A 14,678-nucleotide genomic window follows, 5' to 3' on the forward strand; every position below is an offset into this window, starting at 1 on the left:
ACCCACGGAGGGACAGGGTAGGGACGTAACAAGTCACGGGTTACTGTTCCCATCAAGCCCTGGGGCTCCTAGTGGCTGCTGGGAGTTGTAGTCCAAAGGCTTCTGCCTCGGCGAGGAGTGCCTGAGCTCCCCCTGCGGTCTTCCGCGATCATTCTTAAAGCACCTACTCCTCTCCCCCACCTGCAGAGGGCGCTAGCGCTATGTTTGATTTTACAGGTTTTAAGCCTCTTTTGCATCTCATTCTCTAAATTCTTCAGACCTCCGTCTCTTTTCATTCATTCAATAAATATTTATTACTGAACTCTTACTTGCTACCCAGTACTGTACTAGGCACTGGGAAATACAACAATGAATAAGATAGTAGACAAGGTCTCTGCCCTCCTAAGGCTTAGGTTGCTGTGTATTCAAGGCAAGGAACAAATCATTTCAGAAAGTGATAGGGGCTGTAAAGGAAATTAAACAAGATGGTGTAATATAGCGTATCTGCGGGTATACCTTACATTGGAACATTAAGGAAAGCCTTCCTAAAAGGTGACATTTTAGCTGTTGAGTAAGAACTATCCAGCTATCTAGGAAGAGGAGTGTTCCAGGCAGAGGGAATGACAAGTGCAAAGGCTTTCTTCCTTTCACCTTCATATTTGACACAGTAGCAGAATTCTACCAAAATGGTTTCCACCAATTCTGCCCTCACGGCTCTGGCTCGTCGAACTTCCCCACCCCAAATTCTCAGTAGCTACAGTACCAATACTGCGAGAATCCTGACTCTCCCCGCACCCTCCTCTCCTAATCTCAGTTCCCATCGCCTCCGCCCGCAGGGGAATTGCTTGCCCTTACTTGTCATGGCGACTGTCCAGCTTTGTGCCAGGAGCCTCGCGAGGGTTGCTGGGATTGGGATTTTCCCCTCCCACGTGCTCCGGACTGGCGCTAAAAGTTTTGAGCTCCTCAAAAGTCCAGAGCCACCATCCTGGCCGCAGGTAGTAGCTGGGGTCCGGGGTCACCTGGCGTCCAGCCTCGGAGCGTGCATCCCAGGACGGTGACACGCTCCCCTGAGCTTCGGGTAAGCTCTTGACTGAGCCTCATGTGTCCTCTGTGAGTCACGGGCTCTCGACTCCGTGTATTTTCAGCTCGCGGGAATAGAGGGGGCTGGGGGCGGGGCACTGGGGATTTAGCGATTTTGGGGGGGAATGCAAGCTTGGCTAGCGGCACCAACAGAGGAATGCAATGTTGGGAGGCCCGAGTGTAGATGATGGGGATGTTAGGACCAACCGAACTCCAAGCTGAACACTTGGGCGGGGGAGTGGGGCTTTGGGGAAACTTGAGCCGGCCTAAGGGGTTCTTCCAACCACCACCACCCCATCCCAGGGTGTGGGGGATTCCGAAATAAGACGCACAAAGCATCAGGGTCTGAGACTTTCGGATCTCGGAACATTGGGGATTCGTGGCTCGGGATTTTAGAGCGTATGGCATCCCAGTGGAACCTCGGGCTCCATTCCGAAGTGGTTATTCGGGGTGATCCGGGAAGGCTAAGCTGCTAAGGTCCCATAACTTCCGGATCTTTGTCCTTCCTGGAGTGATCTTTCCAAATTGCCCGTGGCTCCGCTAGAAGGAGAAAATCCGGTTAAAGACTGTCAGTCGTGGAAGTGGGACGTGCTAAATGAGAGATTTGCCCGCGAAGCCCGGCAGAACTAACCCGGCCTGAGAGGCCCGGGAGTCCTGTTATTGTTTGACTCTACATTTACATTTCTGCCACTTGCAGGAGCATTTCCGGTTTCTTTTTTCGGAACAGACCACTATTCACCCGATGTGAGGGAAGTAGAAAGAGAAAAGGTCTTTTAGACTAGTTCCTATTGCTTGCGGAGGGAGGCTGTTAACCCCCTTTACTTTTTTTTTTTTTTTTTCCCCTCCTGGACTACTTAGCCACCGCTTTTGGAAAGGAAGAGGTATTCGTTTTCATGCAAACCTCAATCCCTCCCCCCTCTTTGAATGGTGTGCTCCATCCCGGTCGACTGCTAACCAGGCGGACGCTACCATTGCGTGGGACGGCAGTGTCTGAGGGCAGACCCTGGGTATTTTCGAGAATGGGTACATCTGAGCATTAAACGATAAAAGAGTGTAACGATGGGTCGTTTGTTTGTGGCGGAGAAACAATTTCTTCTGTATTCGGCTTTGGTCTGAACCATTCCCATTTCGGACGCAGAGTGAACGTCTTGAAGCGGAAGGGGCGGGGCTTGGAGAGGGGCGGGGCTTGGAGAGGGGCGGGGCCCGAGGTCTTCTGTGCAGCTCTCCAGTCCCGGCTAGTTCTGGCCTGCGGGAGGCGGCGGACCCCGCGCGAAGTCTGACCTGTATCCAATTTTCCCGCATTTTCATCGTTTAGGGCGCGGTCACCCACCACGCACCTGCTACGAACCAGACACTGTGTGCTGTACTTGCGTGCTTTTTTCTACATTGGGGGTAGCATTTATACCCGCCGCCTATCAGAGTACAAGTTTCTCTTGCTTCTTCCCTATCTTTGACCCCCACCTTTATTTTGATTTGTGTCACCATGGATTATTTTTGCCTGTTGGAGAACTTCTTATAAATGTAATCATACAGTTTGTGCTCCTTTGTGTCGGGCTGCTTTCCTTCAGCATGATATCTGTGAAATTCACCCATTTTATTGCATGTATCAGTGTATCAGTGTTTTGCTCCTTTTTAATATATTCCTCTGAATGAATAAACCATCGATTGTTTATCCATTCTCCTTTTGATGGCTTTTGAGTTGTTTTCCATTTGAGATTATTTTGAATAAAGCTGCTATCAGCATTCTTTTTTTTTTTTTTTAACATCTTTATTGAAGTATAATTGCTTTACAATGGTGTGTTACTTTCTACTTTATAACAAAGTGAATCAGTTATACATATACATATGTTCCCATATCTCTTCCCTCTTGCATCTCCCTCCTTCCCACCCTCCCTATCCCACCCCTCTAGGTGGTCACAAAGCACCGAGCTGATATCCCTATCAGCATTCTTGTACAATTATTTTTGTAGTCATGTTTTTATGTTTCTTGGATAAATACTTAGGAGTGGAATTGTTGGGTCATAGAGTGAGGAGTAGATCTACATATTTTTTTAATTCTATTAAAAAGTTCTAATTATTCAAAGTGGTTGTACCGTTTTACACTCCCACCAGCAGGATATATCCTGTCTCAGGATTTGGTTTGTCAGTCTCTCTAATGTGGCACATCATTGTGGTTTTATTTTGCAGTTCTTTGTTAACTATGTTCAACAGTTTGCATGTGCTTATTGGCCATTTCTGTGTTATATGTGAAGAGACTGTTCAAGTCTTTTCCCCATTTTAAAAATTGGTGTATTTGCTTTTTGTGTTGTTGAGGTGTTGAAGTTATTTGTACATTCTGGATAGGAAGAGTGTATCTTTTGTCAGATACATGTATTTTCTCCTGACCTGTTGCTTGCTTGTTTGTTTAACAGCTCTTAAGAGGAACAGAAAATTCTTTTTTCTTTTAAGTGGTTGCTGTGACCTGTTTAGGAAATCTTAGCCCAAGGTCATGAAGATATTCTTATAGTTGCTCATATATTTTCTTCCAGAACCTTCTAATTTTAGGTTTTACACTTAGGTCTGTGAGCCATAATTAATTGACTGATTAAGAATTTTTTCATGATGTGAGGTCAAGGTTCTGTTTTATTTTTTCTTATAGATATCTAGTTGTTCTAGCTCCACTTGTTGAAATAGCCTTCCTTTCCCCACTGAATTGCTTTAATTGGAGTGCTTGGTCCATTTACATTTAATGCAATTATTGTTACATTTGGGTTTAAATCTGCTGTCTTAGTGGTATTTCCTATCCTTTGTTCTTCACTTCAAATACTTGAGGAAGAAACAAAACCAATCTCACATAAACTCTTTCAGAATGTAGAGGAAGTAACATTGCCCAACTCATTTTATGAGGCCAGCATAATGCTGTCAGCATATATATGCAAAAACCTGACAAACTTTAGCAAATCACACCTAGTAATATATAAAAATGATAAATATATCGTCCCCAAGTAGAGTTTATTCCTGCACTGCAACGTTGATTTAACATTCAAAAATCAATCAGTGTAATTTGCCACATTAACAGATTAAAGGGTAAAAATCCTATGATCAACTTCAATAGATGCATAAAAAGCTGTTGACAGTATGCAACACCTGTTTGTGATTTTAAAAGAAAAACCAGCCTCCCAGCAAACTAGGAAAGGAAACTTCCTCAGTCTGATAAAGTGCACCCCCAACCAAGTTACCATTAACAACATACCTAATAGTGACAGACTAGAGTGAATGATTTTCCTCTAAGATCAGGAACTAGAAAAGGATTTGACTCTGGCCTCTTCAGCATTGTAAATTAGAGGTCTTAACCAGGCAAGAGAAAGAAAGAAACATAACAATTGGAAAAGAAGAAATAAAATTGCTTTATTCACAGATGGTATGATTGTGTACACAAAAAGTCCTAATAGAAAATTCATTTTCACACTATGAGGACTAATAAGTGATTGTAGCAAAGTTACAAGTTTCAAAGGCAATATACATACATTGTATTTTTATATAATAGCAACCTTGAATCCAAAGTCAAAAACATGGCATACTCAGGGATAAATTTAACAAAAGATGGACAAGAGCTCCATATTGAAAACTGCAAAATACTGCTGAGAGAATTTAGGAAGATTTAAATAACGGGGAGATACCGTATTCATGGATTAGAACACTTATTGGTGTTAAGGTGTCTGTACTCTTCAGAATGATTTAACTCAATGATTTAAAACATTGTAGAAATTGACAAGCTGATTCCGAAATGAAACAGTGGTACAAAGTTGGAGGTCTTAAAATACCTGATACCAAGGTTACTGTAAAGCTACAGTAGGACAACAACCAATGAATAGAGTATGGGAAAAGACATAAATAGAGTCAAATGATTTTCTAAAGGCACCAAAGTGAATCAGTGGGGAAAGGAAAGTCTTTCAACAAACAGTGCTGAAACAACTGAAGCAGAAAAATGGATTTTGACCTCTACCTCACACCATACACAACAGTTAATTTGACATGGTTAATAGACCTGAACATAAAACTTTCAGAGAACACAACATCTTTGTCTTGGTAGGGGTGGATTACAGAGCTGTATCAAAATTTGTCAAGTTTTGTGATCAAAATAGCATGATGCCATTTCAACCTATGTAAGTTTTACCTCAAAAACATTTGTGGGGTTGTGGGGAGTGGCTAGAGGTATAGATGAGACAATAAAGGCAGAATGTTGATTATTCTCGAAGCTGTGTGATGGGTACTTGGGACATTTTTCTGTTTACCTTTTTATATGGTTAAAATTTTAGAAATAAATAATTTCTATTTATTTTTCTTTTTTAGATATTTTTTATTTTGGAAAAATACAGGTACAAAAGTAACATAACACATATCCCCACCAAATAATTTTAACACTTAACATTCTGTCTTATTTTTGTCCATATTTTAATTACACAAGTAATGTATGGATACCATCTTTTAAATTTTTTCTTTGTTAATAAAGCTAAAACCCCCTTTGACTCTACCCTCAGTACCCTAAGCATACATCCCCCTCTCCCTGAGACCATCACTATCATAGATTTTGTGAATTTTTCTTCTTCTTGCCTGTCTTTCATACCTTTACATACACGTTTATAAGCAATAGTCGTTATATATATTCATATTTCTATATATATGTATATATATACTGTTTTGTTTTTTTCCCCCTGCGCTGCCACGCAGCATGCCGGATCTTAGTTCCCCGACCAGGGATCAAACCTGTGCCCCCTGCAGTGGAAGCCCGGAATCCTAACCGCTGGACCACTAGGGAAGTCCCTCATTTTATATTTTTAAATTCCATGAACCAAATTACTGTGTTTTGCTTTTTTCTTGCAAATTGTATTTTCACCCAGCATGTCTCTGAGCTGTATTGGATTACATATACAGATAATTCATTTCCCTAAACCACTGTAATGAATACACCACGTTTCATTTACCTGTTTCCTATTGATGGATAGTAAGGTTGTTTCTTGTCACCTGCCATTAGGAACAACGACATGAATATTTTTGTGCAAGACTTCTTCTGTTGCCCCCTGCAACCACTTTTCTAGGGTGTCCACCTAGAAGTGGTTTTGCAGAGTAGTAAAATGTATGTGTTTTCAGTTTTACCAGACGCTGCCTTATTTCTTCCCAGAATCAAATTTTTTTTTTTTTTTTCCCAATCACATAGCTTTCAGCCAAAACTTTTTTTTACATCAGACTCTGGGTGGAGCCAGAGGAGCATAATTATTTAGAGCTTGGGTGTGGCTTCAGACAGCCCAGGTTCAAATCCCTGGCCCTGTCCCTTGGGAGCTTTCTGAGCCTGGGTAATTCCTTTAACCTCAGTTCCTCTCTTCTGATGATAGCACCTACCTTACTGGCTTTTTGAGAGGATTAATGAGATTAGCCACTGAAAGCAGTGGATCCAGATAAGGTCTATATAAACAGCCGCCATTGTTATGATAGGCCACTGTTATGATGGCGATCAGGCCTGCCCCTCCTTTGAGTCCCAGCTGAGTTTATTGCCTTCCCACCAGGGCTGCCAGTGTAAATGTTCTACCTCCACACAACCATCATGACCCCCTGATGCTCATACCCATGGGAAGTACCTACTCTGAAGAGGTTTCCTAGAGAAAGAAACATTGAGAATTCAGTTGTTGCCGAGGTCTGAGAGAGGGAGACCTCCTATGTCCATGGGGCTGTCTCCCCGCAGTGGGACTGAGACCTTGGCCCACCATCCCAGGACAGCCCCTCCTGGCATGTTTACTAAACAGAGTTGCCTGACGGAGGGGAACTAGCATGAATGCAGGCCGGACCACAAAAGCCCCACCCCCTCGCAATCACAAAGCTCTCACTCTCCAACAGTAATAGAGAACAAATAAAATTGGGATAATCATATAAAGAGAAGCATTTATTGAGCTCTAAGTGCTAGGTGCTTTTCTCAACTCTTTATATTTCCCATAACAAGTGGGGCCCTATTTTAGAGCAAAGGACACTAAGGCACAGAGAGGCTAAGCAACCTCCCAAAGTTACACAGCTATTAGATGGTGAGCTTGGGATACAGGCCTAGCCTGTCTGCTTCCAGAGCCCATGCTCTGCCACGTTTGCCATGGGAGCTTTAAGATAAGTGAGGTCATGCAGCAAATTTAAGTGACAATACAACATCAAACCAAGGGCTTTTGACTTCTGAGCCCCATCTCTGTTGACACGAGCCTCCCTTCCATAAAAGTCTCAAAGTTATTTTGATCATCGATCCAGGGGGAACCCTGGTCCTTCCCCCCAAGGCAAATGTTTGGGGTCCCGCTGCTGTCCCCTCTTGCCTTCCTCCATAGTCCATCCCCCATCAGCTTTGGAAGCTATGATAAGAGGCCCTTTGCCAACCTCTCAGTTGGCGGACTTTCATCAGCTAAAATCTGCACCTCCAGACTTAACTGATTACAAATGAGAGCTCTGCAGGTTAGTCTGTAACGAAGTAAGCCTCTCAATCCTAGACCTTCGAACAGTCATTTTTCATAAAAGCTCATTCACTCACCTGTGTGTGTTGTCGGCTGGTCACTTAACCTCTGTGAGACTTTCTCACCTGTCAAGAGGCAGGTGTGGTTATCGGGACAGATAAGGTAACCCACGTGAAAGGATTTTGCACACTCTAAATACACAAGAAAGCAGGTTCTGTATCAACATAAAGGTGCAGGTGAACCTTAAGGGAGATTAGAAAAGAGCTGCTTGCTTGGGGGGCGTGGTGCGGGAGGTGTTTGTCAGTGCCATCGAGACAGCAGGAAAAATGTACTGAACAGGGACTTTTTCAGTGGGCATGTTTCTGAGCAAAGCTGATGACAAATTTGGCATCAAGAAAGAGGGCACGGTGCTAACAAAAGATCAAGATGAAAAAAAAATTAATTACATGGGACTGAGTGAACTGATGAGGATGATTATAATTTTTGTGACTTTCTGTTTGAATAAAAAAAAAATCCCACAAGGACTCAGAGGCAAAAAATATACAAATCAATTTTCACTGCAAAGTAAAGGAGCTGTAACAGTGGAGCATTACTGGACTGAATGTCAATATTATGACATAGTATGAGTGTGTTTCGTGTTTGGTAATTGCAATCATTGTTGCTTTTGTTGTGGTCATCCATTTACAATGCTTGGTGTCAGTCTATTTATCTCTTGTAAAAATAAAATACAGTGTGTGTGTGTGAAAAAAAAAAAAGAATTCACACATGAGGAAAAAAAAAAGAACTGTGCATAAAGTCTTACTTACTCTAAGGTTCACCTTGTACCTCTCCTGTCATACACCTCGTCACTTTCCCCATCATATGCCACCAAATGCCAAAAAGAAATCTGAGTACTCTGCGGTAATGGCACAGGTATTTCTAAAGAGATGAACACCTGTTCAAAAATCACTAATCCGAGAATAAATATATGGGGAAATGAACTGGGAACAAAAAAAAAAGAAAGAGGGCATGATGAAACCATTTGAAAGCTGGCCTGAGAGAAGAGATGATGGCGGCAGGGCCGTGGCCCAGACCGCAGCCACCCCTCTGTCCCCCTTGCTCCCTTGACCACTCATAACCAGCTCATGGCCCAGGTACGACGATTCACTTATTCACTCCAGTTATTGAGCCCAACCAGGTGCAAGGCATTAGGCTGATACCTGGTGAACAAGACAACTTCCCTGCCCCGCGGAAGTTTATATTCCAGTAGAGCAGTGGTCCCCAACCTTTCTGGCACCAGGGCAGCCAGTGGAGCTTAAGCATCAGAGAAAGGAGAGGGTGCTAGGAGATAAGATCAAAGAGGTGGGCAGGGCCTGGGTCCTAAGGGATTTGTAAGCCAGGGGTGAGGAGCCGTCCCAAGGGAGCAGGTGGGGAATGGGGGGGTCAAGGGAGGTATCTTCCCCCAGATGGAGGGAGTGGGCTGAGAGTTACTTCATCCTTATTACCACAAAGGAGGGCAGAAATAGGTAGACACTGAGGAAGGCTTCTGGATTCAGTGGTGGGAGGGTTGGAAGTCCCTCTCTGCGTGGTGAGGAGTGGGGCAGGCCGCAGCCTGGGCTGTGGGGGAGTCCTGCCCCCGTAGCAGATCCTCCACACCCTGGTGTGGTCTGCGCACAGGGCTCCCTCTCGCCTCAGGGCGAGGTAGCCCTGGGCTGGGTATGTCTCACACTGGATCCTCGCCTTTCTCCCCCCAGTGGCCACACTGCCTCCCAGGGAGCTGTAATGGAGGAGTCACAGGCAGAACTCGGCGTGGAGCCCCCTCTGAGTCAGGAGACGTTTTCAGACTTGTGGAAACTGTAAGTGGAGGTCTGGAGGGAGGGGCAGGTTCACTGCTCAGCCTCTAATAACCCTGCCCCACCCGAGTCCCCAGCCCCCTAAGTAGAGACCTGTGGGAAGCAAAAACCAGTACTGACGTTCTGCTCTTGTTTTTCAGGCTTCCTGAAAACAACCTTCTGGTAAGGACTGGGGTGCGAGAAGGGCCCAGGGGCTGCAGAGCTGGGGGCTGAGAACCTGGCCTTCTGACTCTCGTTTCTCCCGTCCACAGTCCTCTGAGCTCTCCCCGGCCGTGGATGACCTGCTGCTGTCCCCAGAAGACGTCGCAAACTGGCTGGATGAACGTCCAGATGAAGCCCCCCAAATGCCAGAGCCTCCTGCGCTAGCTGCCCCCGCCCCAGCCGCCCCAGCACCAGCCACCTCCTGGCCCCTGTCGTCCTTTGTCCCTTCCCAGAAGACCTACCCTGGCAGCTATGGGTTCCGTCTAGGTTTCCTACATTCTGGAACAGCCAAGTCTGTAACCTGCACGGTTAGTGGCCCTGAGGGGCTGGCTTCCCTGTGACAATTCGATGCCTGGCCCCTGTGCCCCAGGGTTTCTCTGTGTGGAACTCTAGGGTTCCACTTCAGCCTTTGGCTTTTTGTCAGTCTTTTTACATTTTACCTAGTTAGTCTATGACCTTTGACCCCAGTCCCAAAGTTGCATTTCCCCCCTTGACCTTGGGTTTTCATCCTTCCCATCACATTCTCAGCATCTGTCATGAGGCCATTCTTTTTTTCTTTTTTCTTCACTCTCATTCATTCTTTGGCTTTTGTAAGTAAGCTTCTGGGATGTAGACGCCCGACCGTGCCATCTCTAGCTACCCTCCCTGCACAGGACATGGCTTCCAGTCGGTACTTATGCAGCGTTTGTTCATTTGACCCCTAGGTACTTGTCCCCTGACCTTCCATTCATTCTTCTTCCTTCTTCTCCTCCAGTATTCCCCTGCCCTCAACAAGCTGTTTTGCCAGCTGGCCAAGACCTGCCCGGTGCAGCTGTGGGTCAGCTCACCACCCCCGCCCGGCACCCGGGTCCGCGCCATGGCCATCTACAAGAAGTCAGAGTACATGACGGAGGTTGTGAGGCGCTGTCCCCACCACGAGCGCTGCTCTGACTATAGCGACGGTGAGCAGCGGGGGGCTGTGGATGGGCAAGGCTGGTGCCCGGAGCCCCCAAACCCCTAATTCCTCCATGATTGCTCTCAGGTCTGGCCCCTCCTCAGCATCTCATCCGGGTGGAAGGGAATTTACGTGCTGAATATTTGGACGACAGAAACACTTTTCGACACAGCGTGGTGGTGCCCTACGAGCCGCCCGAGGTCTGGTTTGGCCACTGGGGTCTCTGGGGGAAGGGGGCCAGAGGGGTTTGTCAGTGACCATCCAGGTGGGAGATGGAGGGCTTTCTCCTTCCTTGATCTCCCACAACCCTGTGAGGTGTGCAGAGCAGGTGAGTTATCCCCATTCCACAGCTGAGGAAACCGAGGCTCACAAAGGCTAACAGCCTCCCTGGGGCTGCGTAGCCTCACCTGGGGCCTGTGCTCTCTCCCAGGTTGGCTCTGACTGTACCACCATCCACTACAACTTCATGTGTAACAGCTCCTGCATGGGGGGCATGAACCGGCGGCCCATCCTCACCATCATCACACTGGAAGACTCCAAGTAGGGACAACACGCCGCCCTCCACGCTGGCATGCTCCTCCCTAACCTCCGCCTGTCTCTGTCCCCTGGGCTCTGCCCTTCACCACTTTCTCCCGTGCTACCAGCCATCTTCCCCTCTCACTGCATCCCCTTGGTAGACTTCCTCTGCTGCTCCCTCCCAGTTCTCTTTTCTCCGGCTTTGGGATCTCTCTAGCCTGTGGCTTCTAAATCTTCCTGGAGCTGGACCTTAGGCTCCATGTAGGATGGGGGTGGTTGGGAGTAGGAGAGGCCTCGTTTACAGGAGAACAGGGAGGCAGGGCCCACCTTCCTTAGTGCCTTCTGCTTCCCTCTTCTTACCTGGGTAGTGGTAATCTGCTGGGACGGAACAGCTTTGAGGTGCGTGTTTGTGCCTGTCCTGGGAGAGACCGCCGCACAGAGGAAGAAAATTTCCGCAAGAAGGGGCAGTCTGGCCCTGAGCCGCCCCCTGGGAGCGCTAAGCGAGGTAAGCAGGCAGGACAAGAGGAGGCAGAGAGGGTGCAGTTCTGCCCAAGATTCACTCTTTTCTCGCCCTTCCTTGCCTATTTTCCAGCACTGCCTACCAGCACCAGCTCCTCTCCACCGCAAAAGAAGAAACCACTGGATGGAGAATATTTCACTCTCCAGGTACGAAGTCTGGGAGAGAGAGATGCAGGCTCTTGCCACCACTCAGTGGGGGTTGGATAAGGGGAGAAAAAATATAAATGTAGCAGATGTGAGGTTAAGCCCAGTTTCTCTAGCCATCCTTTCCTCTGTCCATGGCCTTGACTCTTGTAGTTAATATTACTGGGTTGACAGATTTAAGTTTCAAGTCTAGCACTCCAAATGCTATTTTCTTCTTGACTGCTTTGCCTGTATTTAGGACGTTTGCCATCAGGGGGCAGTGGTGCCTTGAGACAGTGGCTGCTGGTTGTGCCTAACTTCAAATGCCAGCTTGTACCTTAACACACATTTTAAAGAAGCCTCTTCCAAAAAGAAAATTGTTAAAGAGAGCATAAAAACGGTTTCTATGATTTTGCCTAATACTTCTTTATCCCCTTCCTTCCCTGCCACAGATCCGTGGGCGTGAACGCTTTGAGATGTTCCGAGAGCTGAATGAGGCCTTGGAGCTGAAGGATGCTCAGGCTGGAAAGGAGCCAGGGGAAAGCAGGGCTCACTCTAGGTGAGTGACCCGGGTCCCCTCCCCTGCCTTCCTGTGTTGGAAAGCCATGGGATTCCATTCTAATCCTGCCTTCAAGGTAAAAGGCTGGGACCCTGCCACTGGGTCCCAGCCCTGCCCAAACATTCTTTAGTCTTCCTCTACTTTCCTGCCTCCGGGGGTCCAGGGGCATGGATATTTCTTTGCCATTTCTAACAACCCCTAGACCCTCAGAGCTAGGGTCTCAAATAGGGGAGTGATAACCGTGGGAGTGTAGGACGCAGTGTCAGAGTTTGGGGTCAGATCCTCCGCCCTGCAAAGTACTGAGGAGTCCTGTGTGGCCTTGTTACTTCCCTTCCCAGGCTCAGTTTCCTCATTTGTCAAATGGGATAAGGGAAGACTGAGAGGTTAATACCCACAGGTACCCCAAGGTGCTCAGTCAGCATGTCTGCCGTTGGTGGTGACCATTTTAACTTAAGTTCTCCTTGCTCCCGCCTCAGGCCCTTCAAAGCCCAGGTCCACGAAGAGAGGCCCAGAGCTTCTCAGTCAGATGAGGTCATCTCCCCTCCCCCTCTCTCCTCACAGCCACCTGAAGTCTAAGAAGGGGCAGTCTCCCTCCCGCCATAAAAAACTGATGTTCAAGAGAGAAGGGCCTGACTCAGACTGACATCTCCTGCTTCCTGTCCCCTGTTGACACCCCTACCCTCGTTCCCTCCTTCCCTGCCATTTTTTGGATCTCAGGTGCTTAAACCTCTGCTTGGTGCAGGTGTGCCTCAGAAACACCCCGGAATTCTTCCGTTTGCTTGGCCTGGGGCTCTGCTAAAGAGGCTGGCCTGCACTCGTGGTTTTTTGGGGAGGTAGCTGGGGCCTTCCAGCTTAGCTTTTAAGGTTTTTACTGTGGGGAGAATTTGAGAGAGGTAGGAAAACGTTCCTGCATGTGAGGAACATTTTATAACCAGCCATACACTGGGTTGGAAGCCCAGTTCTCCACCATACTAGCCAGGGAAGCTATCTTAAGTTGTTGAGTTTCTCCGAACTTGATTGTCCACATTTATAAAATGCTGATAATCATACCTACCTCACGGAGTTTGTTGTGAGGGTTAATGAAATAATGTATGTCTGACCCCCAAACCATCTTTTTATTACATGATGTCTGGGACTTAGTGCCTTTGTGGGTGCTGGTTCTGTGTCCCCCTTGGTGGATGATTTGATAGTTTCTATGACTGGATGGCTGGGTAAGGGGAAGGAATTTCCAAGTCCCTTCGCTCCTGGCCCTGCCAAATCCTATCTAACCTCTTGGTGAACCTCAGCACCCAAGGGGAAATCTCACCCTATCCCACATCCTGGAGGATTCCATCCCTGATGTATCTACCGAGATCTGTTTTATTTCCCCCAAATGCTCAGGCAGATTTCTCTTGTACTCTGCAGGGCACATCTGCATTTGTCACCCGCACCCCTCCTCTTCCCTTTTTATATCCCATTTTTGTATTGATTTCTTATTTTACAATAAAACTTTGCTACCACCTGTGTGTCTGAGAGATCGGTGCCAGTGCAGGGTGCCTGGGGCCCACAGTGCAGGGGGTGAAGAAGGGGGTGCGTTTGGGAGGCAGCCACCTGAGTCTTCAGGGAGCATGTTTGGGGGGGCCCAGCGCCCGGGTTCCGGGAGGAGAACAAAGCCTGGAGACTGGGTCAGTCTGCAGGCTGCATGACAATAAGGGAAGGGGTGACTCCATTCATAACTCGGGAACCAACTGTCCCCCTCTCCTCTCCTGCCAGGGCTGGCACAAGGTCTTCTGCTCCTGCTTCTAGGATTGGGCTTCTGCCCCCTCTCAGCCTCTCACCAAGGATTATGGGATTTAAATGTCTGATTTAGCAAGCCTGAGCCTCTGGGGTGGCCATCTGCTCCACGGGAAAGGGGCAGGATACCTGGGTTCCCAAGGGGAAGGAGGGCGGGTGCTAATGGATGAGGAGAGAGAGCAGGGGGAGGCCTGTCAGCCGGGGTCCCCAGAAAGTGGGGGCGACTAAGGTGAGGGCTGGGATGTGGGACTGGGGCCTTCCCAGCATCCCCTCATCCGGGCCTCATGCCAGCCAGCTGAATGAATTGAAGCTTTAAACTCTGCCAGGAAAACCTTTCAAAGGGCTTCTTGGGGTAGGGAGGAGAGTTGAGCCTGGGGAACCCAGCACTCTCCCCAGCCATTCTGTCCCTTAGTGCTGCCAGCTCCCAAGGAGGAGGGCTGGGGGCGAGCTCTCCCCATCACCCGCTGCTGCCTGAGCCAATGCTCGGAAAGATGGCCAAACAGTGGGGACATGGCTCACCCTGCCACCCTGGGGGCGGAGAGGGGAGTAAGATCCAAAGGGGCTTCTGGGGCCACTGTCCTCTCAACCTGGCTTAAAGTGCCTGTGGGAGTCCCTTGGCTTACCCCGAGGATCCCAGACAGCTGTGAAGCCACCCACCCTCCCTGGCCTCAAAACCACCTTTTTTCTTCCCTGCTGGGGAA

The 14,678-nt window shown here is 47.7% G+C and overlaps 1 protein-coding gene across 1 annotated transcript; it reads left to right on the plus strand.

Moving 5' to 3' along the window:
- The first annotated feature begins 912 nt into the window (after positions 1-912).
- Positions 913-13,703, plus strand: TP53 (tumor protein p53). Its single transcript, XM_061177166.1, has 11 exons — positions 913-1,057; positions 9,254-9,355; positions 9,493-9,514; positions 9,604-9,861; positions 10,308-10,494; positions 10,575-10,687; positions 10,918-11,027; positions 11,372-11,508; positions 11,596-11,669; positions 12,098-12,204; positions 12,766-13,703. Exons 2-11 carry the CDS (start codon positions 9,282-9,284, stop codon positions 12,845-12,847), a joined length of 1,164 nt encoding a protein of 387 aa, XP_061033149.1. The 5' UTR covers positions 913-1,057; positions 9,254-9,281; the 3' UTR covers positions 12,848-13,703.
- Positions 13,704-14,678: the final 975 nt, after the last annotated feature.

This window comes from Eubalaena glacialis, chromosome 19, assembly GCF_028564815.1.
Source record: "Eubalaena glacialis isolate mEubGla1 chromosome 19, mEubGla1.1.hap2.+ XY, whole genome shotgun sequence".
In the NCBI taxonomy this organism is placed as follows: Eukaryota; Metazoa; Chordata; class Mammalia; order Artiodactyla; family Balaenidae; genus Eubalaena; species Eubalaena glacialis.